At 41.8% G+C, this 27893-nt stretch overlaps 1 protein-coding gene across 2 annotated transcripts in view; it reads right to left on the bottom strand.

Moving 5' to 3' along the window:
• The window catches only part of Adk (adenosine kinase), a 486906-nt gene that overhangs the window by 66509 nt on the left and 392504 nt on the right, over positions 1-27893 (bottom strand). For both annotated transcript variants that reach the window (XM_004657950.3, XM_045137840.1), the window contains exon 9: positions 11695-11809. In XM_004657950.3, the coding sequence (XP_004658007.1) occupies positions 11695-11809 (115 nt within the window). The remainder of the gene's footprint in view (positions 1-11694; positions 11810-27893) is intronic.

Below are 27893 nucleotides of genomic sequence, written 5' to 3'. Positions count from 1 at the left end.
GTTCAGCACTCAGACATCTCTTTCACACCCTCTAAGGCTCAGGGACCACTGTGGAACAGGTGGTGGAAAGAATGTGGGCTCAAGAGATGGCTTAGCAGTTAAGCCCTTGCTTGTGAAGCGTAAAGACTCCAGTTTGAGGCTCGATTCCCCACGACCCATGTTAGCCAGATGCACAAGGGGGCGCTCGTGTCTGGAGTTCATTTGCAATGGCTGGAGGCCCTGGTGCACCCATTCTCTCTCTCTGTCTCTTTCTCTCTCTGTGTCTGTCGCTCTCAAATAAATAAATAAAAATAAACAAAAAATTTTAAAAAAGGAGCCGGGCGTGGTGGCGCACACCTTTAATCCCAGCACTTGGGAGGCACAGGTAGGAGGATCGCCATGAGTTCGAGGCCACCCTGAGACCACATAGTGAATTCCAGGTCAGCCTGAGCCAGAGTGAGAACCTACCTCGAAAAAAAAAGAAAAAAAATTTTTAAAAAAGGATGTAAGAGCCAAGGGACGGGAGGGATGCTTACAATGGTGTCATCCAGACATGAAGTAGCCTTGATATTCCTGACCTCACAGGGGCCAACGCTAGCTGCACAAGACCTGCATAACAGGCGGGACAACAATGATGACATCAGAAGAGATGCTTGTTGGAAAGAAGGGATTCAGTGGAAAGGGGGAAAAGGGGATTATGATCATGGTATGATATCTATATTTATGGAAGTTGTCAAGAGATACTTAAGTAAAAAATTAAATACCTGAAGAACATGTAATCCAAGTGAGAAAATGGATAGAACATATGCACAAATGGCCCATAAATATATGAAAAATGTCTGACTTTTAAAAATTTATTTTAGCAGGGAGAAGGTAGTTTCAAGATAGGATTTCACTCTAGCCCACGCTGACTTGGAATTTACTCTGTAGTCTCAGGGTGGCCATGAAGTCACAGAGATCCTCCTATCTCTGCCTCCCTAATAGTACAACCAGCCCCCACAATGTTCTTTAAAATTTATTTTCTTTATTTGAGAGAGAGAGAGAGAGAGAGAAAGAGAGGGAAAGAGAGAGAAAATGGGGCAGATAGAGAGGAGAATGGGCATGTCAGGGCCTTCAGCCACTGTAAACAAATTCCAGATGCATGCTATACCTTGTGCATCTGGCTTATGTAGGTCCTGGGGAAATCACACCTGGGTCCTTTGGTTGCAGGCAAGCACCTTAACTGCTAAGCCATACCTTTAGCCCCTACAAATTTTTTTTTGATGTTATTTATTTGCAAGGAGAGAGAGAGAGTAGACAATGGGTGCGCCAAGGCCTTTAGCTGCTGCAAACGAACTCTAGATGTCAGTTTCTGTATTTGGCTTTACATGGTACTGAGGATTTGAACCAGGGTCGTTAGGCTTTGCAGGCAAAGCTCCTTAACTACTGGGGCATCTCTCCAGACCTACAACTTTTTAATTAGTTAACTTGAGAGATAGAGAAAGGCAGATATATATAGAGAATGGGTACATCAGGGCCTACAGCCACTGCAAATGAACTCCAGATGCATGTACCTCCTTGTGCATCTGGCTCACGTGGATACTGGGGAACTGAACCCGAGTCCTTAGACTTTGCAAGCAAGTGCTTTAACCACTAAGCCTTCTCTCCAGCTCCAGACCTACAATTTTTTTTTTTTTGTTTGTTTTTCGAGGTAGGGTCTCACTCTGGTCCAGGCTGACCTGGAATTAACTCTGTCATCTCAGGGTGGCCTTGAACTCATGGCAATCCTCCTACCTCTGCCTCCCGAGTGCTGGGATTAAAGGTGTGCGCCACCACGCCCGGCCAGACCTACAATTTTTTTTCTGAATATTAAGTATCAATATTTATTAGTAACAAAAATTTACTAATAACAAAATTTAGGTAGGAAAGAAAAAAAATGAAACCCTCCACCCACAAATTTTAACGAAAGTGTGAGAGCTGACAAAGTAGCCAAAACTTAAGAAAGAGCACAAGGCTCCAGAGATAAGAAAATCTTTTTTGAAAGAGCTCAGCTGACTTTCTGAAAGCTGTTTCCTCTCCCAGGGCATCGCCTGAGTTCCAAGCTGGGTGAGAGTCTGAGAATCTGGGAAACCAGTTCCAGCTCAGCTGCAGAGAAGCCAGCAGAGCTCTGGCAATCTCTGGGGAATGCCAAGACAAAAACTGGAGTTTGGCTGTCAGAATTGATGGATCTAAATTCTGAGTAGGCATAGAAAACAATAAAGTGAGCCTAAAAATCAAGGGGTTTTCTGTATGAAGTACTTGCCATATTTATCAGGCAGTAGGACAAGAGGCCAAAGCACCAAACAGGAGACCTTTAAAAGGCAGGGTGGTATTTTTAGTAATTGCATAGTGCCGAAGAGATAAAAATTGGAGTTCAGAACCCAACAAGCGGCTGGGTGTGGTGGCACATGTCTGTTATCACAGCTAGAAGGATTGAGGTGAGTTCGAGGCCAGCCTGGGACTACAGAGTTCCAAGTCAGCCTGGGCTAGAGCGAGACCCTACCTTGAAAAACAATACTAAGGGGCTGGAGTGATGGCTTAGTGGTTGAAGGTGCTTGCTAGCAAAACTTGACTGCCTGGGTTCGATTCCCTAGTACCCATGTAAAGCCAGATGCACATAGTGGAGCATATGTCTGGAGTTTGTTTTCAGAATTTCAGGTGAGCCTGGGCTATAGTGAAACCCTATCTTGAAAAAACAAAATAAATAAATATTTTAATTTTTAAATTTATTATGTAGAGAGAAAACAGGCATGCCAGGGCCTCCAGCCACTGCACGGGAACTCCAGATGCATGTGTCACCTTGTGCATCTGGTTTACGTGAGTACTGGGGAATAGAACCCAGGCTCTTAGGCTTTGCAGGCAAGTGCCTTAACCACTAAGCCATCTCTCCAGTCCAATACTCCAGTATTATATATGAGATTCCAGGAAGGCTATGGCATGGATGAGAAGGTAAATTGGAGGAAGACTGACTTTTAAAAAAACACATCAGGGGCTAGAGAATTTTTCTCTTTTCAGATGGCAGTGACCTTGGGATGACTCAAAAGGTAACACAGTGCTGAGAAGAAGTGACAGAGGAGTGCTCAGCACTGAAATATCTCTACTATACCTTCCAATGCTTAGGGTCCATTGTGGAAGAGGTGGCGGAAAGAATGTAAGAGCCAAAGGAAGGGTAGGACTCCTTACAATGTGCTCCCCCCAGACACAAAATGGCCTGGATATCCATGACCTCACAGTGCCTGACACTACCTACACAAGGCCATTATAATAGGGGGAAAAGATCGTGACATCAAAATAAAAGACAGACTGATTGAGAGGGGGAGGGATCTGATGGAGAGGGGAGTTTCAAAGGGGAAAGTGGAGGGGGGGGGAGGAAATTACCATGGAATATTGTTTACAATCATGGAAGTTGTTAATTATTAAAAAAAAATAATAAAAAGAGTTGGGCGTGTAGCACACGCCTTTAATCCCAGCACTCAGGAGGCAGAGGTAGGAGGATCACTATGAGTTTGAGGCCACCTTGAGACTACATAGTGAATTTCAGGTCAGCCTGGGCTACAGTGAGACCCTATCTCGAAAAACAAAAACAAACAAAAAAAGAAAGAAAAAAAAAAAAAAAGAAAAGAAGTCAAAAGGGACAGACTTGTTGATAACTGAGACACTGCAGTTTTCTGTTAAGGAATTTATTCCTACTGGGATTAGGATGTTCGAAAAGTAGACGACAGGGGGCAGGATACCACTGAGAACTGGGATCAACAAAAACAATTGAATAGGGCTAGAGAGATGGCTTAGTGGTTAAGGTGCTTGCCTACAAAGCCAAATGGCCCAGGTTCGATTCCCCACATAAGCCAGATGCACAAGGTGGTGCATGCGTCTGGAATTCCTTTGCTCCTGCCTTCCTGCCTTTCTCTCCTCCCTCCCTCCTTTCCTTCTTTCCTTCTTTTCTTCTTTTCTTCTTTCCTTCCTTCCTTCCTTCCTTCCTTCCTTCCTTCCTTCCTTCCTTCCTTCCTTCCTTCCTTCCTTCCTTCCTTCCTTCCTTCCATTCTTTCTTTCTATCTCTCTGTAGCTCAGGCTAACTTGGAATTCACTATATAGTCTTAGGCTGACCTTGAATTCATAGCAACCCTCCTACCTCTGCCTCCCATGTGTTGTGATTAAAGGCATGTTCCACCATGCCTGGTGCCTCTTACTCTTTTTGTGTGATATATTCATTTTAAAAATTTTTGGTAAAATGTACCTTCTGTAAAGCTTACATTTTAGTGACTCATGAATAAACTGCTCAGCGCCATTGAGCACAGTCATCAACCACCATCTGTTTTCCCTCTTACACAGCGGAAACACTACGCTCACCGAAAACTCTCTGTTCCTTCGGTCCAGCCTCTAGCTGCCTCCATTCTACTTTGTCTCTATAAGTTTGACTATTTGAAATATCTCATATACGTAGAATCATATAATATTTACCTTTTTTGTTTGTATTATTTCATTTTACCATAGTGTCTTCAGGGTTAATCCATGTTATATAATACGTTCCAATTTAATGCTGGGCGTGGTGGTGCACGCCTTTAGTTCCAGCACTTGGGGAGGCAGAGGTAGAAGGATCACCATGAGTTCGAGGCCACCCTGCTAAGCCTAAGGACACAGGTTTGACTCCCCAGAACCCTCAAATGCAGATGCACATGGTGGCACATGCTTCTTGAGTTTGTTTGTAGTGTCTAGAGGTCCTGGAACACCCATTCTCTTTTTTCTCTCTCTCTCTCTCTCTCTCTTTCTCATAAGTAAATAAAAACAATTAAGAAAAAAAAAAAAAGGAGACCCAGCACTCGGGAGGCAGAGGTAGGAGGATAGCTGTGAGTTCAAGGCCACCCTGAGGCTACAGAGTTAATTCCAGGTCAGCCTGGGCCAGAGTGAGACCTTACCTCCAAGAAAAAAAAAAAAAAAAAAGAATATGTTACAATTTCCCTTTTTAAACCATGTTTCTTATAATCATTTAATTATTTAGGAGAGAAATGGGGGAGAGAATGGAACTGCCAGGGCCTCCAGCCACTGCAAGCGAATTCTAGATGTGTGTGTCACTATGTGTATCTGGCTTATGTGGGTTCTAGGGAACAGAAGGTCCTTAGGCTTTTCAGGCAAGCACCTTAACTGCTAAACCATCTCTCTAGCCCATAATTTCTCTTTTTAAAAAGGATGGATAATATTCAATTGCATATGTATATAACACTTTTGTTCATTCACTCAGTAGATGGACTTGAGTTGTTTCTACTTTTTTTGTTGTTGTTTGTGAGGCAGGGTCTCACTCTAGCCCAGGGTGAACTTGAACATAAAGTGATCCACCACAGCTAAGACTAAAGGTATGTACCACAATCAGAGATGTTTCTACTTTTTTTTTTTTTTTTTTGAGGTAGGGTCTCACTCTGGTCCAGGCTGACCTGGAATTAACTCTGTAGTCTCAGGGTAGCCTTGAACTCACAGCAATCCTCCTACCTCTGCCTCCTGAGTGCTGGGTCTACTTTTTTTTTCTTAATTGTTTTTATTTACTTATGAGAAAGAGAGAGAGAGAGAGAGAGAGAGAGAGAGAGAGAAAAGAGAATGGGTGCTCCAGGACCTCTAGACACTACAAACAAACTCAAGAAGCATGTGCCACCATGTGCATCTGCGTTTGAGAGTTCTGGTAGTCGAACCTGGGTCCTTAGGCTTAGCAGGCAAGTGCCTTAACTGCTAAGCTATCTCCACAGTCACGTTTCCATCTTTTTATTTATTTATTATTATTATTATTATTATTTTGTTTTTTTTGAGGTAGGGTCTCACTGTAGCCCAGGCTGACCTGGAATTCACTATGGAGTCTCAGGCTGGCCTCGAACTCACGGCAATCCTCCTACTTCTGCCTCCCGAGTGCTGGGATTAAAGGGGTGCGTCACCACGCCTGGCTACTCTATTACTCTTAATCTTCTTTAATGTCCAGTCTTCTCTCAAAAAAATCTTATAAAAATCTCAATTAGCCTGTAAATACTGAAACAATACCTGATACATGACAACCCCCTGGTCTGGATTGAAACCCAGTCTGAAAGAAAGATGACCAGTAAACTAGAGTAAATGGAAGACTTTACATTTACTAGCACTTCAATATGAAGAATTCAAAGAATTAAATTTATTAAAGGAAGTGGCTGGCTCAGCATGGTGTGCATACCCTTAATCCCTGAACTTGGGATGCCGAGATAGGAAGACCACTATGAGTTCCAGGCCACCCTGAGACTTCAGAGTGAGAATCAGGTCAGCCTAGGTTAGAGTGAGACCCCACCTCAAACAAACAAACACCAAACAATTATTACAGGAAGTGGTTTACAGAGACCATATCTCAAAAGGAGACAGACAGGTCTCAGAATAAAATGCTAAGAACAGGGCTGGAGAGATGGCTTAGCGGTTAAGCGCTTGCCTGTGAAGCCTAAGGACCCCGGTTCGAGGCTCGGTTCCCCAGGTCCCACGTTAGCCAGATGCACAAGGGGGCGCACGCGTCTGGAGTTCGTTTGCAGAGGCTGGAGGCCCTGGCGCGCCCATTCTCTCTCTCTCTCCCTCTATCTGTCTTTCTGTCTGTGTCTGTCGCTCTCAAATAAATAAATAAAATATTTAAAAAAAAAAAAAGAAAAAAAAATGCTAAGAACAGTGATCGTCTTAAGATACTCAGTAGTGTGAGGTTTAAGGTGCAATGATTCCTAATTAGTGTTTTAATAAGTGTGCCAGCACTGCCTTGTGTCGTTCTGGAATATCACTTATGGTAAATTAGGGGATACTTTCCCTCCTGAACTTCCATTAGTATTTGAATGCTAGGAGGTGGGAAAATGCTGATCCATATTCAAGAGGAAAGGAGGGAAAACAATAACAAATTGGCATCTCTTCTGTGAATTGCCCCACAGGCCAAGCATTTTTATGTTCTTAATCATTATTAAATGACTTAACATGACACCCAGAGCCTGGCGAATGATTGCATCCTGACATGAGAACGAATTACAAATGAAATGAAAGATCAAGCTGTATTAGAGGACTGCCTCTGGGAAATGAAAATCTTTAATTCTCTTTTATTATTGACATTTATTTGGCTGCTATGAATAACAACATAGCAAAGAGATTCGGCTATGCTTGTGCACTGAATAGCTTATCCCAGGGCTCAAAACTGCATTAACATTTATCATGTTTGCTTTTGTAGCTGACACCACTGAGCAGATTCTCTATCCATCTTGTATTTATCATGCATTGCAGATCCAGTGCATCCTCTAATTTAAGTTCATCTCATACGGTAGGAACAGCAAAGATTAGCCAACATCTTTCCTCAAATAAGTTCACCATTATAAGCATTTGTAAAAATGGTTTAATAGATTTAATAGAGAATAAGATAAGTTCAGAAACACATTTAGTAAAAAGATGGGGGAGGCTTAACTTCAATTTTGGAAAAATCATGCAAATTCACAATGAGAAAGACACTTGCACGGTTCTGGAATACAGAAAGCCTAAAATGAATGTCTCTAAAATGCAACCAAATAGCATTCGGTGAACTGAAGGTACTGTCACATCGCCTGTGAGATGAGAAGCCTGCATGGTCTTTGCTCCTCACCTGCCCACTGCTGAGCCAGGACCGCCCACATTGCAGCGGACGGCTGTTCGGGTAGTTTGTATGGCTGCAGGCTCGTCCAGCTTTGGTTTCTTCTTTTCCCTCATACAAATTAACATGCCTTGGGCTGAGCAGACAGCTCAGTTAGTAAAGTGCTTGCCTGATGAGCAAGAGGATCTAAATTCAATTTCTAGGACCCACATAAAATGTCTGCGATCCCAGGGCTAGGGAGGTTGGAGACACAGAATCCCTGGGGATTGCTGGCCAGCTAGCCTAGCATTAATAAGTGAGCTCTAGGCCAGTGAGAGAGACCCTAGCTCAAAAGAGATGCACGGGGCTTCCTGAGGCTATTCTCTGGCCTCCACATGCATGCTGTTCACACACATGAACATGTACCTGACACAAATTCACGCACGTGCATGCACGCACACACACACTAACTTTACCATGCTATTCTCTGTCAAAGCAATAAAAAGTTACATAATTCCTGGTACCTCTGCTTAAATGATCATCTTTTTTTTTCCCCCCCTTGAGGTAGGGTCTCAATTTAGCCCAGGCTGACCTGGAACTAGTCTTGGGCTGGCCTCAAACTCACAGTGATCATCCTATCTCGGTCTGGAATTAAAGGCATGTGCCACCGTGTGTGGCCCTCTAATTTTTAAAAACTAAGGTCTTTTGTTTCTTTTGGTAAATAATTTTTTAATGTTTATTTAATTAATTTATTTGAAAGAGAGAAGCCGGTAAGAGCATGGGCATGAGCCAGGGCCTGCAGCTACTGCTGCAAAAAAACTCTAAATGCATGTGCCACCTTGTGCATCTGGCTTACGTGGATCACTGAGAATCGAACCTGGGTCCTTACGTTTCTCAGGCAAACTCTTTAACCACTAAGCCTTCTCTCCTGCCCTTACTAAATAATTTTTACTGGGAACATTAATATTTGAGCATACTGTAAATTGGCCATATTCCCATCAGATTATCCTTTTTTCCCCCTCTGAGGTAGGGTCTAACTCTAGCTCAGGCTGACCTGGAATTCACTATACAGTCTCAGGGTGGCCTCAAACTCATGGTGACTCAAGATGTGGCCCACCATGCCTGGCTTTCTTTATCCTCTTTTGTCTCCTCTCCCTCACCACAACTCCACTGAGGATGTACCTCAGTGCAGGTATTGGTCCTTTTTGACTGAATTGCCCTCCTAACTTTATTTTATTTTTATTTATTTATTTACTTTGGTTTTCTAAGGTAGGGTTTCACTGTAGTCCAGACTGACCTGGACTTCACTCTGTAGTCTCAGGGTGGCCTTGAACTCACAACAATCCTCCTACCGATTAAAGGCGTGTGGCACCTTGCCCAGCTATTTTATGTTTTTTTCTCTTTTCTTTTCGAGCTAGGGTCTCACTCTAGCCTGGGCTGACCTCCTAGAAATTACTCTGTTGCCCTGGCTGGCCTCGAACTCATGGCAATCCTGTCCTAAATGCTGGTATTAAAGGTGTATACCACTATACCTGGCATACTTTTCTTTTTAAAAAGCATTAAATGAGCTGGGTGTGGTGGTGCACCCCTTTAATCCCAGCACTCGGGAGGCAGAGGTAGCAGGATCACCATGAGCTCGAGGCTACCCTGAGACTACAGAGTAAATTCCAGATCAGCCTGGGCTAGAGTGAGACCTACCTTGAAACACCTTTTTTTTTTTTTTTTTAAAAAAAAAAAAAAAGCATTATTTCAAAGGGGAAAGTGTGTGTGGGGGGGGGAGGGAGGGAATTACCATGGGATATTTTTTTATAATTATGGAAAATGTTAATAAAAATTAAATTAACAAAGCATTAAATGTTCAGCATATAGGGCTGGAGAGATGGCTTAGTAGTTAAGGTGTTTGCCTGCAAAGTCAAAGGGTCCTGGTTCTATTATCCAGGACCCATGTAAGCCATATGCTCAAGGGGGTGCATGCATTTGGAGTTCATCTTTGGTGGCTAGAGGCCCTGGCATACCCATCCCCCCCCCGTCTCTTTCTCTCTCAAATAAATAAAAAAAAATTAAAAATTAAAAAAGGTTTAACATATAAACGAATGTATCCAATGTCACCATTACTCCCATACATTTGTAATCACACACTTTTGAGGTGGAAGCAAGAGGAGAGTTGCAAGTTTGAGGTCAACCTAGACTACATAGTGAGTGGAAGATGAGCCAGGGCTATAGAGTGAGACTGTGTATCAAAAAAGCAACAACAGGGCTAGAGAGATGGCTTAGCAGTTAAGGTGCTTGTCTGTGAAGCCTAAGGACCCAGGTTCAATTCCCCAGTACTCGCATAAGCCAGATACACAAGGTGGCGAATTCATCTGGAGTTTGTTTGTAGTGCCAAGAGGCCCTGGTGTGCCCATTCTCTCTATCTATCTGCTTCTTCCTCTCTCAAATAAATAAATTAATTTAAAAAAAAAGAAAAACAACAACAAACAACAATGGGCTGGGGAGATGGCTCAGTAGATCAAGAGCTTGCTGTGCACACGATGGTGAGATGGGAGGTGGAGACAGGAGAATTTCCCAGAAGCGCATGACCCCAAGACACCCTCCCTCACAAAAGGTGGAAGGCAAGGACTGACACCAGAGTTTTGTCCTTCGACATCCATGTGCGTGTGAGTGCTCATACCCACAGGAACGCACACACTATACACACACCAACACACACATGTTAAAGAATTGACTTCATGTTCACTACAGCATTTTTCTTCAAGCTTAGTTGCTCTCCTTCTCTCGATCAATTCAATCTGTAGAGTTCGTATCAACAACTAGGAAATGGAATTATACACATTTCATGTGCATTAATTTTATTTCTCAGATGTTTAAGGATTATATTTTCTTCTTATCATTATTATTATTTTGGTTTGTTGAGGTAGGGTCTCACTCTAGCCCAGGCTAACCTAGAATTCACTATGTAGCTTCAGAGTGACCTTGAACCCACAGAAATCCTGGTACCTCTGCCTCCCAAGTGCCTGGTGATTAAATGTCTTTAACACAAGATTGTTTTTGGTAAAATATAGCCTTTGAGAGTTTGTCTTTACTTCAAATACTAGGCTGCAAGGCCACTGAGAAATCCTGCTGGAGCTGAGCTGATAACCTCCTCCAGGTAGACCAGCTGACAGAAAGCTGGAAGAAGCCATTCTGCATGCAGTTCAATGGGAGAGAGAGAAATCACCAGTGAAGATGAATTCAACAGTGGACACTGCAAACCTTATATTTGGCCAGTCAGGCCAAATGAGCCAATGGGTACAACAGTGGCAAGTCTGTCATGGTGTAAACCAACTGCCCTCTAATTGGACTAGAGGCCTGCTCCATGGGAGGGAATACATCCCTGATACTGAAAATCTACAACAGGGGTAGTCATGAGCCCTAGGGTTGTAATGTCTGCTGCTGTCTGCCAAAATGTATATACTATGCTCATCAAACTGCCCAGTAAGCACTTTTCTTAATGTTCATACCCTTGTATTAATGCTACTCTCACTTTGGGTAAAGAACCTTCTTTTGTCAGACAGCAGTGACCTTGGGATGACTCAGAAGGCATCATGGTTCTGGGAAGAAGTGACAGAGGAGTGCTTATCACTGCAATATCTCTATCACACCTTCTAAGGCTCAGGCTCCATTGAGGAAGAGGTGGTGGAAAGAGTGTAAGAGTCAAAGGAAGGGTAGGACTCCTTACAACGTGCTTCTCCGGACACAAAATGGCCTGGATATCTATGACCTCACGGTGTCTGATACTACCTATAGAAGACCATCATAATAGGAGGAAAAGACCATGACATCAAAATAAAAGAGAGACTGATTGAGGGGGGAGGAGATATGATAGAGAATGGAGTTTCAAAGGGGAAAGTGGGGGGAGGGAGGGAATTACCATGGGATATTGTTTATAATCATGGAAGTTGTTAATAAGAAATAAATAAATTTTAAAAAACAGTTGTCTTTAATTCAAGGAAATTCACTGTCATAGTCCCACACAAAATAACCTGCAAAGTTTACATGGCTGTGAAGAGCTTGTATGGAAACAATACAGACTTCAGTTGCAAATGACCCCTCAGAATACTGGGTTGGTCCCACAGCTCCCACAGTACCTGTTGCCATTACAGTGTCATCTCTCCCTTGGGTGAAGATCACGATTCGCTTCCTCTTCAAGTTCACCTTTGGAAGAGCTTGTGTCTTTTTTGCTATCTCTTTAATGTCTTTAGTCTATGAATAGGAAGAAAAACATTTATAATCAGTAAAGCCAAACTTTATTAGTAGGTTGACAATTCAGCTTCTTTGGCACCTGTACCTACTAGAGCGCACAGGAAACAAGAGAGCAACAAAAGTCATCAGAAGGAACAGTAACTTCTAGGGAAGTCATTACCAACATGCCAATGCTCAAGTTCTATAGGATTCTTTTTTGTTTGTCTGTTTGAGGTAGGGTGTTGCTCTAGCCCAGGCTAACCTGGAATCCACTATGTATTGTCAGGGTGGCCTTGAACTCATGGCAATCCTCCTATCTCTGCCTCCTGAGTGTTGGGGTTAAGGACACCACCAAGTCTGGCTGTGTAATTCATCTTTAAGTGTGTTAGTATGTACCTCTGAAATAAAATGACTTAAGCATAATCACACAATTGTGATATAATTAAAATTTTTTGAATAGCTGGGTGTGGTGGTGCATGCCTTTAGTCCCAGCACTTCGGAGGCAGAGGTAGGAGGATCTCATGAGTTTGAGGCCGCCCTGAGACTCCATAGAGAATTCCAGGTCAGCCTGGGCTAGAGTGAGATCCTATCTACTTTGAACCCCCCCCCCCAAATTTGCCTGGCATGCATAAAGCTATGAGTTCAATTCTAAGTACTAAAAGAAGTTACATTGGGCTGGGTAAATGGTTTAGCGGTTAAGGCGTTTGACTGTGAAGCCTATGGGCCCAGGTTCCATTCCCCAGGACCCACGTAAGCCAGATGCACAAAGGGGGTACACGCATCTGTAGTTCATTTGCTGTGGCTAGAGGCCCTGGTGTGCCCATTATCTCTTCCTCTCTATCTGCCTCTTTCTCTCTCACTCTCAAATAAATTTAAATAAATAAAAATACATTTAAAAATATTTTTTTTAAAAAGTAAAAGAAGTCATCTTAAACCTCTCATGACTCTGAAGAACCTTTTAAAATATATTTTTGGGCTGGAGAGATGGCTTAGTGGTTAGGCGCTTGCCTGCACCTGGGAGGGAGGAAGGGGGATCACTGTGAGTTCAAGGCCAACCTGAGACTACCTTGAATTCACTAATTCCAGGTTAGCCTGGACTAGAGGGAGATCCTACCTACCAAAACAAATAAACAACAAAACTAAAAAAAAAAAAGAAAAATAAACAAACAAATCCACAAAGCATGTAGAGCAGATATCTAGGTAAGCAAAGCAGAGGAGTCACAAGACTTATCACAGCTACAAATTATACAGCAACTCTGACATTTAAGGAAGCATAACAGCATGCCTGTAATCCTGTAATCTTAACACTTGAGAGAGAGAGGTAGGAAGATCAGAAATACAAGGCTATCCTTGGCTACAAAGTGAGTTGAAGCCAGCCTGTGTTATGAGACCTTGTTTAAAAACCAAACCAAACCAAACCAAACCAAACCAAACCAAACCAAACGATATGACAAACTGCAATGAAATATTTGTTTTCTGTTTGCTCACTACATACTTAAGAAATCGGAGATAATACAGGGAATTAATCTCCTAATATATCCAGTATAACTTCTAGGATTATTTTAGAAAAAGAAATAGACACTTGTGGTAGGACAATGCTGGTGACCTTTCCAACTTGCTATTTCACTTTCAGCTGATTATTTTATTTATTTGAGAGAGACAGAAAGAGAAAATGGGCACCCCAGGGCCGCTAGCCATCTTGTGCACCTGGATTACATGGGTACTGGGGAATCGAACCTGGGTCTTTAGGCTTCACAGGTAAGTGCCTTAACTGCCAAGGCATCTCTCTCCAGGCCTCAGCTGCTTAATTTAGATCAAAACTAAGCCTGAACTCTGATAAGATGAGGGAAAAAAAATTCCCTAACTTTTTGGAGACAGACTATTAGAAATAATTAGTGATAGCTGAAAGGAACAAAATGGCATATGATAACAATGTCTTCACTGTTAAATAATACACATTTAATTATAATGACTCATGTATATCCTGCCAAACTCCTTGGCACAATTATATTTTACTTAATGTATTTTACTTATATTATATATATATATATATGTATATATATATATGTTTAATTTTTTATATTTTACTTATATTTTATTTATATTTTATAAAATCTTTTATGATTATGAACAGTTTACATTTAATACCAAAGCAAATAGATTCACTCTATTTTATCAGAATAGAATTGCATGCATATACTAGACATTTTTGATTGTTTTGAGATTTAAATGGGGGATGGTTTTGCTACAGTCTCAAACTTCTGGGTTCAAGTCATTCTCCTATCTCAGTCTGAAGAATAATTGAGACTTATAAGGCCTTGCCACTGGACCCAGACAGAATTTATTTATTTATTATTTATTTGAGAAAGAGGGAGGGAGAGAGAGAGCACACCAGGGCCTCCAGCTGCTGCAAACTCCAGACTCATACGACACCTTGTATATCTGGCTTACATGGGTCCTGCAGAATTGAATCTGGGTCCTTTGGCTTCACAGGCAAGTGCCTTTACTGCTAAGCTATCTCTCTAGCCCTTGTTTTTTTTTTTTTTTTTTTTAAAAAGTATTTTTTTCTTTTATTTTTTCTCTAACTCTAGAGGGATGTGCCACCTTGTGCATCTGGCTTACATGCATCCTGGGGAATTGAACCTCAGTCGTTTGGCTTTGCAGGCAAGTACCTTAACTGTTAAGCCAGCTCTCCAGCCCTTTTATTTATTTGAGAGAGAGAGAGACAGCCAGACAGAGAAAGAGGCAGAGGAGGGAATATGTGGGCGTGCCAGGGCCTCTAGCCACTGCTAACAAATTCCAGATGCATGCGCCACCTTGTGCATCTGGCTTACATAGGTCCTGGGGAACTGAAACTGGGTCCTTTGGCTTTGCAGGCAAGTGCCTTACAACTATTCCCCCATATTTTTTTTTTGAGTAGGGTCTCACTGTAGCTCAGGCTGACCTGGAATTCACTATATATTCTCAGGGTGGCCTCGAACTCGTGGTATTCCTCCTACCTCTGCCTCCCAAGGGATGCTTTGAAATAAATAAATTAAAATTTAAAAAGAAAAGTTAGCCAGGCATGGTGGTGCCCAAACTCATACCTACTCCTCCCATCGCTGCCTCCCAAATGCTGGGATTAAAGGCATACACCACCACGCCCAGCATTAAGACAATATTCATCTTATTGACGCTCACCTTAATATTACTTTAAACTATCAATTCCTTAGATTTGCTCTCAAAATCTCTAGAAAGGGCTTCAAGAGTTATGAAGCGTGAGCCGGGTGTGGTGGTGAACACCTCTAATCCCAGCACTTCGGAGGCAGAGGTAGGAAGATTGCCGTGAGTTCGAGGCCACCCTGAGACTACGTAGTGAATCCCAGGTCAGCCTGGGCCAGAGTGAAACCCTACCTTGAAAAACCAAAAATAAATAAATAAAAATAATTAAGTGAACAATAAAAATACTAAATAGTTATGAAGAGTGAAAATTCAATGATAGTATATAAATAACATGAATGACGGAGAGAAGCAGGAAAAAGTTCCTATAGCTGAGATAAGGGCCACTTTATATTCTATAGTGGTCATAAATCCCAACTTTCTTTTTAATTTTATTTACTTATGAGAGAAAGAGAGAGACAGAGAGAGCAAGACAGCTAGAGAGAATGGGAGCATCAGGGTCTCTAGTCACAAGTGAACACCAGACACATGCACCACCTTGCGCATCTCGCTTACATGGGTCCTTAAGCTTCGTAGGCAAGAGCCTTAACCACAAATCCTCTCCAGCCCAAATCTCAACTTTCTACATAATAGATAATACAACTGTTTGTCTGAAAAAATTGTTTTTACTTGCCAGGCGTGGTGGCGCACGCCGTTAATCCCAGCATTAGGGAAGCAGAGGTAGGAAGATTGCTGTGAGTTGGAGGCCACCCTGAGACTACATGGTGAATTCCAGGTTAGCCTGGGCTATAGCAAAACCCTATCTGGATTTTTTTTTTTACATATTTATCTTGCAATAAGAAGGGGCGGGGGAGAATCAAAGAGAATTAATGGGCACTCATGGCTTCCTGCCACCATAAATTCCAGACGCATGTGCCACTTTGTGCATCTGGCTTCATGTGGGTACTGGGGGACTCTAACCTGGGCTGACAGGCTTTGCAAGCAGGTGCCTTTGACAACTGAGTTATCTCTCCAGCCCAATTGTCCGTCTTTGAATGGCTATATGTAAATTGGGCATGGTGGTGCAAGCCTTTAATCCCAGCACTTGGGAGGCCAATGTAGGAGGATCTCCATGAGTTCAAGACTACATTGTGAATTCCAGGTCAGCCAGAGTTAGAAGGAGACCCTGCCTCAAAAAAACAGAACAAAACAACAATAAAAAAAATTAATAGCTATATATATAGCTCTAAATTCTTCATGAAATATTTCCTACCATAAACAGTATTATTACTATATCTCACTTTATTGATGAAGAAACTGAGTCATAGATATTAGGTAACTTGCCTAAGGCCTTAAATATAAGTAATGGAGCCCAGATTACCATTCCACAATCTGAGTCCAAGAATCACAGTTCTCATAACCACCATCCCATGTTACCCACAAACTATATTGCTTCTATGAATTCTGGTGACGTGCTTCTTGTTAGCATCATAAAAGCAATGACTGTTCCTCTCAAATCACTGTTCTGCCCATTTGGGTCATTCCTGATCTTCTGTTTAAAGTTGCTTTTCCTTATTCTTGTATGTTATACCATTAAATTCCAGTTACTGAGTTTCAATATATTTTTCACTTTTTGAGGTCCTTCTGAAGGCGAACCCCTTCCACTAACAGTAGAATATGAACGTTTATAGGGAGGAGGAGCTGACTTCATCGTGCTGGGCACTGGATCTGCTGCCAGGGCAGGCTAGCTCTGTGACCCGGAACAAGTCGTAGGGCCTGTGGTCTATTTGTGGAGCTGACAATGGCAATACATTCCCTTTTTACCTCTCACAGCTTGTATAGGTATTAAATGTATTAATGACACATTAATGGCAAGGCTTTACAAACTGCAAAGAATTTTATAAATGAAAGTATGTATATTTTATTGTCATTGTTTAGCTTAGTATTTGCTTTCCAAACTAGAGAAGACATTCTCCTCATTTCATTTCCATTTCTTCATCCTATTTTTGTGAAGCAAGTGATATGAATGTTGAAAAAAGCCCGTCACAGTCACCTACTTCTGTAGAATTCCAGTTCTGTTGTTTCCACACATTGCCGCACTGAACTATGCCATTTTTCTTTGTCTTCCAAACAGAAACTTCTATTAATAGTCATGGTGCTCACGTGATATGCCAGTCACCAGTCTGATCTCATGCTACCCTCCCTCCTTACTCCCTCCAACCCACGACGCCAGCTTTCTATCAGTTCCTGGAATTCACAGTACATGACTCATTCTTTGCTTCCTTCCTTCCTCCCTCCCTTTCTTCCTGTCTGTCCATCCCTTCCTTCCTTTCTTTCTTCCTTCTTTCCTAACTCACTCACTCCCTTCCTTCCTCCCTCCCTCCTTTTCTTCCTCCCTTCCCTTCCCTTTCCCTTTCCTCCCTTTCCTTCTTCTCCCCTCCTCTCCCTTTCTCCCTCCCTTTTCTTTCTTTCTATCTTTTTTGGTTTTTCGAGGTAGGGTCTCACTCTAGCCCAGGCTGACCTGCAATTCAGGGTGGCTTCCACTGGAACTCATAGCAATCCTCCTACCTCAGCCTCCCAAGTGCTGGCATTAAAGGTGTGCGCCACCACGCCTGGCCCACATTATTCTTTCTTATTTTGATGTGTGTTCCTGAGTTCCCTATTTGAAATCTGTTTCCCTGTTTGATTGGTTTTGTCATTGCTGGATAGTCCTACTTTTGAGATTTCACTTTCTCAGAGTCTTTCTGTAAGTAGTATACTTTAAAAAAGATTCTTCCTGGGATTGGGGGTTTAGCTCAGTGGATGAGCGCTGGCCCTGGGTTTGGTAAGAGAGAGAGAGAGAGAGAAAAAAAAAAGACAAAATCACACACAAAAACGAATCTTCCCACAATATATAATATTCCTTCCTTCTCTCCCTTCTCCTCTTTTCTTCAGAGACAGGCTCTTGCATATATGTAGCCCAGGCTGGCCTCAAGCTCCTAACAATCTTCTTGTCTCAGCTTTTCAGGTGCTAAAACATAGGCATATGCCACCATATCCAGCTCACTCTGCTATTGTCTATCCGAGTGTGTCAAGCACACAGCAAGTAAGTGTCTAAAAAAAAAAAAAACAATTAAGTGAAGAAAATTAGAAGACTATACTGTTTCCCCTAATCTGTTTTAAAATTGTCCTCCTTTTGGGATCTAGGCACTTCTAAAGACAGCAGCAAATTGTCCTACCCTACAGGACGAGACTTAGGTCTTTTTTTTTTTTTTTCTTTCATATTTTATTTGAGAGAGAAAAGAGAAAGAGGGGGAGGGAGAGAATGGGTACACCAGGGCCATCAACTGCTGGGAATAAACTCCAGACGCATGCATCACCTTGCACATCTGGCTTATGTGGGTCCTGGGGAATAGAATCTGGGTCTTTTGGCTTCGCAGGCAAGTGCCTTAACCACTAAACCATCTCTCCAGCCCACCATATTTTATTTTTATTTATTAGAGAGAGAGAATGGGTGCACCAGGGCCTCTAGCCATCACACATGAACTCAAGACACATATAACACCATGTGCATCTGGGTTTATGTGGGTTATAGGGAGTTGAACCTTGTTCCTTAGGCTTTTCAGACAAGTGCCTTACTTTCTAAGCTATCTCTCCAACCCTCAGACTTAGGTCTTATTTGCAGAAAACTGTAACAGTTCATTGCAGTCTTCAAAGAGAATCATCTCAGAGAATTCTTTGTGAATCATAACCTGTTGAATATAATCCACAGACTTTCTATCTGGAGCTGATTAATGTAACTTTCTGAGATGACGTATATGCCTGGTATCTGTCCTGCCCAATGAAGTAGTCATTAGCTACACAAGCTATAGAATACCAGAAGTGTGTTTAGGCCAACCAAGGGACTTTTATTTTCTGAGATGGATGTCTCATTATGTTGCCCTGGCTGGTCTTGAATTCCTTGATTCAAGCCATCTTCCTTGCTATAGGTACACTCTCCTGCTAGAACCTCTTTATATATATATATATGTGTGTGTGTGTGTGTGTGTGTGTGTGTGTGTATTTTTTGTTATTTATGTGTATGCGTGTATGCATGCCTGTGTAAGTATGTGTGTATGAGTTCACCAGGGCCTCTTTGCCGCTGCAAACGAACCCCTGACACTTGTACCACTATTTCCATCCACCTTACATGGGTACCAGGGAATTGGACCCCTTTGCAAGCAAGCATGTTTAACCACTAAATAGTCTTCCCACCCATTAAAATTTATCTTGTTGGTTTTATCAAAGTAGTGTCTCACTGTAGCCCAGGCTGACTGAAACTCTAGTTTCAGGCTGGGCTTGGACTTAAAGGGCTCCTCTCACCTCTACCTCCTACGTGCTTGGGACTAAAGTGTGTGCTATTACACCTGGGTCAAAGAAATATTTTTACCTATTTTTATGTGTTAAAAGGGACAGGGTGGGGGCATACCAAAGCCTTTTGCCACTGCAAGTGAGTGCCACGTGCTTGCATTTTTGTATTTGGCTTTATGTGGGTGCTGGAGCATCAGATATGGGCTGGCAGGCTGTACAAGTCAAGTAAGTGCTTTTTGAAAAAAATTATTTGCTTGTTTATCTCTTTGAGAGCTTGTTTGGAGGTTCTAGCAGGGGAGCGCAGCTACTTGTATACCCTTGAACGAAGACCGGTCCTCTTCTGTCGTGCGCTTGGAGCAGTGAGGGAGGAAGGGGACACAAGCCTAGCCAGCCAGATCAGCTGAATCAACCCTGGTGATCAATGGGGTGATAGCTGTCATAGCCAGATCTTCCTCACATCCTGTTTATCTATTTGAGAAAGGCAGATAGAGAAAGAGAAAGAGAAAGAGAAAGAGAAAGAGAAAGAGAAAGAGAAAGAGAAAGAGAGAAAGAGAATGAACACTCTAGGACCTCTAGCCACTGCAAACAAACTCCAGATGCATGTGTTGCCTTGTATATCTGGCTTATGTGGGTACTGGGGAAGTGAACATGGGTCCTTAGGCTTTACACGTAAATGCCTTAACCACAAAGCCATCTCTCCAGCCCCAAGCAAGTGCTTTTAACTGCTGAGCCATATCCCCAGCCCTGAACTTTAAATTTTATTTAATATTAAAAAATCTTAATTTAAATTTCCAAATATGGCTAAGGGATAGTAAAATTATATGCTTTTTCTTTCAGTGGTATAAGATGATGTGTTTCCCATTGGTCAGAGAAAGACTACACTCCTGAGGTCCTCTGAATTGAGCAGGAGCTGACAGGAATGTAAAAAAAAAAAAAAAAAAAAAAGGAATAAGATAGATATGTTCCCCTCTATAGGCAGAGGCATTATATCTTAGAGATTTACAACGTGAATATTAACATTTCTTGCTAGTAGTAATGCTGAATAAATATCTCAACAGAGAATGTATGAATTTCCTTTATCATTTTGCAGATCTGTTTCAGTTGCAGAGACAATGAAAATACAGAGAACAACTATGTTTAGGTGTTGAATATATTTTCTTCATTTTATCAAACTTCAATCAGTTTTTAATATTTTTCAAAAGGCTCCAAAATGAAACATGCCTTTTAGTACTTTATTTTTATTTAGGTTCTAAAAATACAAAGCTGTAGTGGGTTCAGTGCAATGTGAGGTAGATTTAAACACACACACACTGCAGACTGCACTGATTTTGCAGCATAACCAAAGGCCTCATGCAACTTTTTACCCCAAGAATTGTCATTTTCAGCTCTTAGCAGGTCTATCATTTAAATCAGGCACGAAGCAATTACCATCATATATATACTTTGTGCACTGATCAACTCCAATTTTTTGTTTGTTTTGTCTTTTTGAGGTAGAGTCTTACTTTAGCCCTTGCTAAACTGGAATTCACTATGTAGTCTATGTAGTCTTGGGGTGGCCTTGAACTCACTGTGATCTTCCTACCTCTGCCTCCCGAGTGCTGGGATTAAAAATGTGTTTTGGGCCGGGCGTGGTGGTGCACGCCTTTAATCCCAGCACTCGGGAGGCAGAGGTAGGAGGATCGCCATGAGTTCAAGGCCACCCTGAGACTACAGAGTTAATTCCAGGCCAGCCTGGACCAGAGTGAGACCCTACCTCGAAACCCCCCCCCCCCAAAAAAATGTGTTTTGGCTGGAGAGATGGTTTAGCAGTTAAGCTCTTGCCTGTGAAGCCTAAGTACCCCGGTTTAAGGCTTGATTCCCCAGGACCCACGTTAGCCAGATGGACAAAGGGGCACACACGTCTGGAGTTCGTTTGCAGTGGCTGGAAGCCCTGGTAAGACCATTCTCTCTCTCTATCTGCCTCTTTCTCTCTTTCTCTCACTCTCTCAAATAAATAAATAAAAATGAACAAAACAAAATTTAAAAAAATTTGGCCCCAACTCCAGTTTTTTTTCTTAAATTTTTTTTATTAACAGCTTCCATGATTATAAAAACTATTCCATGGTAATGCCCTCCTTCCCCCCACTTTCCCCTTTGAAACTCCATTTTCCATCATATCCCCTCCCTCCTCAATCAGTCTCTCTTTTATTTTGATGTCATGACCTTTCTTTCTTTCTTTTTTTTTTTTTTTGAGGTAAAGTCTCACTCTAGTCCAGGCTGACCTGGAATTCACTATGTAGTCTTAGGGTGGCCTCAAACTCATGGAGTTCCTCCTATCTCTGCCTCCCAAGTGCTGGGATTAAAGGTTGTGCCACCCTGCCTGGCTCCAACTCCATTTTTAATTTTTTTTTTTTTAAATCTAAGAGCGACAGAGAAAGAGGCTGATAGAGATAGAGAGAGCAAGAATGGGCATGCCAGGGACTCCAGCCACTGCAAATGAACTCCAGACGCGTGTGCCCCCTTTGTGCATCTGGCTTATGTGGGTCCTGGGGAATCGAGCCTCGAACCAGGGTCCTTAGACTTCACAGGCAAGTGCTTAACCGCTAAGCCATCTCTCCAGCCCTCCAACTCCAGTTTTAAATCTCTTTTTCCAGTACCCTCCTAAACTGCTGTTTCTCACTAAAAATTGCCTAATTCATTTTAAAGATTAAATATTTTTTTAAAAATAGGCTATCTAAATTTTGCAGAGAAACTAATCAGACTATCATAAACAATACCACTGAGGATATTTCGTGATGAATAAATGGGTTATTTTTAGAGGCGTTGGATTGGTCTGTCAGTAGACAGATCACAAGAGGCCTCACTCAGTGGCTTTGGGAACTAATTGGGATTTATAATAGAAAATGAGGGGAGGACAGAAGTACTATTGAGAAGGAAAAAATGCTAACCTTTCCTTTCTTTTAATCTTTTCATTTCCCTTTTCTCATTTTTGCTCCAAATTAAAGGTAATATTAAAGATAGTAGAGACAGGCCAGGCATGGTGGCACACGCCTTTAATCCCAGCACTTGGGAGGCAGAGGTAGGAGGACTGCCATGATTTCGAGGCCACCCTGAAACTACAGGACTACAGAGCGAATTCCAGGTCAGCCTGAGCTAGAGTGAAACCCTACCTTGAAAAACAAAAACAAAAACAAAAACTAGTAGAGATGAATATGCAGGTATTTATCAAGTAAAGAAATACAGGCTGGCAGTCTAGTTTGTCACACTAGACTTGAGATCATTAACATGCTTCCATAGATAGAAAATTGCTAAGATAAAGTAAACTTTAAGTAGAACAGATTAGTGGAGGTGAAACGGCCTAAGTGAGGTCAGGGGAAGAGATTGAGTAAAGGAAAGGTGGAGGGAGGGCTAATCAAAATCTAAGAGGATATAAATAAATCATATGGAAACCTACTTTTTTGGACAATGGAACACTCAGGAGCCATAGATTGTTGCTAGAAAATTTTCAGTGCCAGGGATGGGATAGCTTCCAGTGAGTTGTTGGCCAGGGAGGTCGCTGATGCCCCCATAACATTACAGGCCATTGCCGAGGCCCTTGGTTTCCCACCAGGAATAGATGGTAAGACCCTATTGCTGAAGACTCCACCACATACTGGGCTGCAAGGCCACTGAGAAACCCTGCTGGAAGTGAGCTGATAACCTCCTCCATGTAGACCAGCTGACAGAAAGCTGAAAGAAGCCATTCTGCATGCAGTTCAATGGGAGAGAGAGAAATCACCAGTGAAGATACTCAACAGTGGACACTGCAAGCCTTATATTTGGCCAGCTAGGCCAAATGAGTCAATGGGGGCAATAATGGCACGTATGTCATGGTGTAAACCAACTGCTCTCTAATTGGACTGGAGGCCTGCTCCATGGGAGGGAATACATCCCTGATACTGAAAACCTACAACAGGGTTAGTCATGAGCCCTAGGGGTGTAACATTTGCTGCTGTCTGGCTAAATGTATATACTATGCTCATTAAACTGCCCAGTAAGCACTTCTTTTACTGTTCATACCCATATATTAATGCTACTCTCACTTTTAATAGAGAACCTTCTCTTTTCAGATGGCAGTGACCTTGGGATGACTCAGAAGGCATCATGGTGCTGGAAAGAAGTGACAGAGGAGTGCTTAGCACTGGAATATCTCTACCACACCTTCCAAGGCTCAGGGTCTATTGTGGAAGAGGTGGTAGAAAGAATGTAAGAATCAAAGGAAGGGTAGGACTCCTTACAACGTGCTCCTCCAGACACAAAATGGCCTGGATATCCATGACATCACAGTGTCTGACACTACCTACACAAGACATCATAATAGGAGGAAAAGATCATGACATCAAAATAAAAGAGAGACTGATTGAGAGGGGGAGGGGACATGATGGAGAATGGAGTTTCAAAGGGGAAAGTGTGGGGAGGGAGGGCATTACCATGGGATACTTTTTATAGTCATGGAAGTTGTTAATAAAAAATAACTTAATTAAAAAACAGAGAAAGTGAACTTTCTTTTTAAAAATATTTTATTTATTTCTTTATTAGAGAAAGAGAGAGAGAGAGAGACAGAGAAAGAGGCAGATAAAGAAAGGGTGCACCAGGACTTCTAGCCACTGCAAACATGCTCCAGACTCATGTGCCCTTTTGTGTTATCTGGCTTATGTGGGTATTAGGAAATTGAACTGTGTCCTGAGGCTTGGCAGTCAAGTGTCTTAACTGCTAAGCCATTCCTCCAGCCCAAAGTATTCTTTTTTTTTTTTTTTTTTTTTTTTTCGAGGTAGGGTTTCACTCTAGCTCATGCTGACCTGGAATTAACTATGTAGTCTCAGGCTGGCCTTGAACTCACGGTGATCCTACTACCTCTGCCTCCTGAGTGCTGGGATTAAAGGTGTGTGCCACCATGCCCGGCTTCCAAAGTTATTCTTATTTTACTCAAGAGCACAAATTTTCAAATATATGTTTTGATATATTTTTTAAATATATTTATTTATTTGAGAGGAAGAGGGAGAGAGAGAAAATAGGTGTACCAGGGCTTCCAGCCACTGCAAAATGAACTCCAGACACAAGTGCCCCCTTGTGCATCTGGCTTACATGGGTCCCAGAGAATCAAACTGGGATCCTTTGGCTTTGAAGGCAAACGCCTTAACCACTAAGCCATCTTTCCAGCCCAGTTTTCATATTTTTAAAAATATTTAAAATTATTTGTTCACAAGCAGAGAGAGAAGGAAGAGAGACAGAGAATGGGCACAACATGGTTTCTAGCCACTGCAAAAGAACTCCAGATGCATGTGCCACTTTGTGCATTTTGCTTTACTTGGGTACTGGGGAACTGAACTCCAGTCATTAGGCTTTGCAGGCAAGCACCACAACCGCTGAGTTATCTCTCTAGCCCCTGTTTTCATATTTCTAGTGCACTAAGGAGATTTTTTTTTTTATTTTGGTTTTTCGAGGTAGGGTCTCACTCTAGCTCAGGATGACCTGGGATTCACTATGTAGTCTCAGGGTGGCCTCCAACTCACAGTGATCCTCCTACCTCTGCCTCCTGAGTGCTGGGATTAAAAGCATGTGCCACCACACCCAGCTAGGAGAAAAATTTTTTAAGGGAGAGAGAGAGTGAGAGAACAGGTATGCCAGGAACTCCAGCTGCTAGAAACGAGCTCCAGAAGCATGTGCCACCTTGTGCATCTGGCTTATGTGGGTTCTGGAAAAGTGAATCTGGGTCCTTTGGCTTTGTAGGCAAGTGCCTTAACCACTAAACCATCTCTCCGACCCGAACTAAGGAAATTTTAATGACATAATAAGATCACTGAATTTCTCTAAATAGTACTATACACTATATTTTTAGATTATATTAGTAGTGCTTACGTGATGTGATTCTACTCATGGCTCATATATATTTTGCAACATTTGTGATTTTTTGGGGGGGAACCCATCAAGGCACACATCAAGACACCATGTGCTTTTTCCAATCTATCACTGTCAACATCACTGGCAGAGCTGTTTTGCCATGTCAGGAGGTAATAAGGTATGTGATTACCTTCATCATCATTCTACTTATATGCTGTAATCAATTATGGCAGATTTATGACAAACAGAAACAATTCTGAAATCAGCAAATAGGAACTAATGAAAGGTTAATATAGTGCTGGGAAGTAGGAAATATATGGAGTTTATTGCTACGACTATAAACTATGCATATTTGGAGCAAGAAGCTCAAGAAGAGAAATAAAAATATGTATTAGACTCACTAATTTTTTTTTTGCTTTGTTTTGTTTTCTGAGGTAGGGTCTCACTCTAGCACAGGCTGGCCTCAAACTTGGGGTGATCATTCTACCTCTGCCTCCTGAGTGCTGGGATTAAAGATGTGTGCCACCATGCTGGGATAAAAAAAAAAAAACAAACTATTTTATGTCTTTGCAGGCTGGGAGGAGAGAGTGGGGAGGGAAAGAGAGATGCATGTGCCATCTTTTAAAAAATTCATTAAAAATTTTCAAAAAATTAATTTATTTGCAAAGAGAGAGAGAGAGAGAGAGAGAGAATAGGAGAGCCAGGGCTTCTAGCTACTCCAGATGCATGTGCCACTTTGTGCATTTGGCTTTACATGGGTATTCAGGAATGGAACCTGGGTCCGTAGGCTTTGCAGGCAAGTGCCTTAACTGCTGAGCCATCTCTCCAGCCGTCATGTACCATCTTTGTGAATCTGACTTTATATGGGTACTTGGGATTAAACCTGGGCCCTCAGGCTTTAAACTGCTAAGCCATCTCTCCAGCCCATGTAAAACTTTTAAATTTTACTTAGTTTCAAGGAGAGAGAGCAAAAGCAAGAGCGAGCGAGAGAGTGGGTGAGCTAGGGCCTCTAGCCACTACAAACAAACTCCAGATGCATGCACTGCTTTGTACATCTGGCTTTACATGAGTCCTGGGAACTGAATCCAGATTGTAAGGCTTTGAAGACAAGCACCTTAACCTCTGAGCCATCTCTCCCACCCGGTAAAACTTAAAATGATTGAAAAGATCTATGGATCTTCTGTCAAATATTTGGTTTGTGAAATGAATTCTCCCCTACTAAGTGCTGGTCTGGGAAATTATATAATCAAACAAATTAGAAAAACAAAAACAACAACCTTGGAAATTCTTTTCTGTATGACTCTTCATGGACTGGAATAAAACAAAAGCAAACTTCTAAGAAATCAAGTACTACACAGCTTTCCTATGTTGAAGTACTTTCTTCACCAGATCTTGTGAGAATTAACTCTTAGATTACACACTCATTTTTCTTTCCCTGTTAAGAGGAAGCTTTGTTTCTGGTTTATCAAGTCCTACAGTAAGTATAACACATGTGTGTATTACTTTGTTGCTCAATACTGAATCTACCTTTAGTAAACTTAAGTAATCGTTCCATCAAAAGTTCATATACCTTTCTCTGAAGAGCTTAAAATCAGCTTCTATAGATGGTAGAGGATACTAAGTATGCAAGTAAGGAGAGAATTTCTGTATTCCAGTTTAAGTCTCAGGAATTTTTTTTTTTTTTTTTGAGGGGACTATGATCTCACTTTAGCCCAAGTTTACCAGGAATTCACCATGTAGTGTCAGGGTGGCCTTGAACTCACAGTGATCCTCCTATCTCTGCCCTGAAGAGCTGGGTGTGTGCTACCAGGCCTGGTATAATTTTTTAAATATATTTTTATATTTTATAAATATAAATATTTTATTTATTTATTTGTTTGAGAGAAAGACAGAGAGAGAAAGAGGCAGAAAGAGAGAACAGGTGTGCCAGGGCCTCTTGATACTTGAAACAAACTCCAGACACATGTGCTACCTTGTGCATTTGGCTTTACATGGGTACTGGGGAATGGAACCTGGGTCCTTTGGCTTTGCCGGCAAGCACATTAACCACTAAGCCATCTCTCTAGCCCTTAAAATATTTATTTGCAAGAAGACAAGGTGGGAGAGAAAGTGTGTGTGTGCATGTAAATGTACCATGGTCTTTTGCCACTGCAAATGGACTTCAGACACTTGTGCCACTTTGTGCATCTGGCTTTTTTGTGGATACTGCGGAATCAAACCTGGAACAATGCAGGCCCAGGCTGACCTGTAACTCACTTTGTAGTCCCAGGCTGGCCTCAAACTCACAGCCATCCTCCTACTTCTGCCACTGGAGTGTTGGAATTAAAGGCGTGCGCCACCAGCCGGCTCCCACATTTATTTTTTGAAGTTACTATCATGTAATATTTCCAACTTGCTGAGTATAACACAGCATCCTACATAGTTCTGGCTCATAAATATAGTCATACAAACTCATAAACTCAGTTAATTCAGTCAATTAGCCTGGGTTCATATTGAAGTCAGTGTTTTCTAACAATCAATTGGAAGATGGATATTATACAGACAAAAACATGGTCTTGACTAGATCTTAATTTTGCCAACAAGCACCACATGGAGTTTTGAATCTTGACAGGATAGTACTTCTATCAGGAAAACAGAATCAAGACCTAGAAATTAAAGCCAATTATCAATATTTTGCTTCAGCAAATAACATATTCTATGTTATTAAAAAAAAGTGAGAGGGAGAGAAGACAAAAAAGAAAAGATTCAGACAAGAAGTTCACAAGCAGGATTTAAATTA

The sequence above is a fragment of the Jaculus jaculus genome, chromosome 18 (genome assembly GCF_020740685.1).
Source record: "Jaculus jaculus isolate mJacJac1 chromosome 18, mJacJac1.mat.Y.cur, whole genome shotgun sequence".
NCBI classification, from domain to species: domain Eukaryota; kingdom Metazoa; phylum Chordata; class Mammalia; order Rodentia; family Dipodidae; genus Jaculus; species Jaculus jaculus.
The sequence above is the reverse complement of the archived record's forward strand: the minus strand, read 5'-3'. Positions and strand labels throughout refer to the sequence as shown.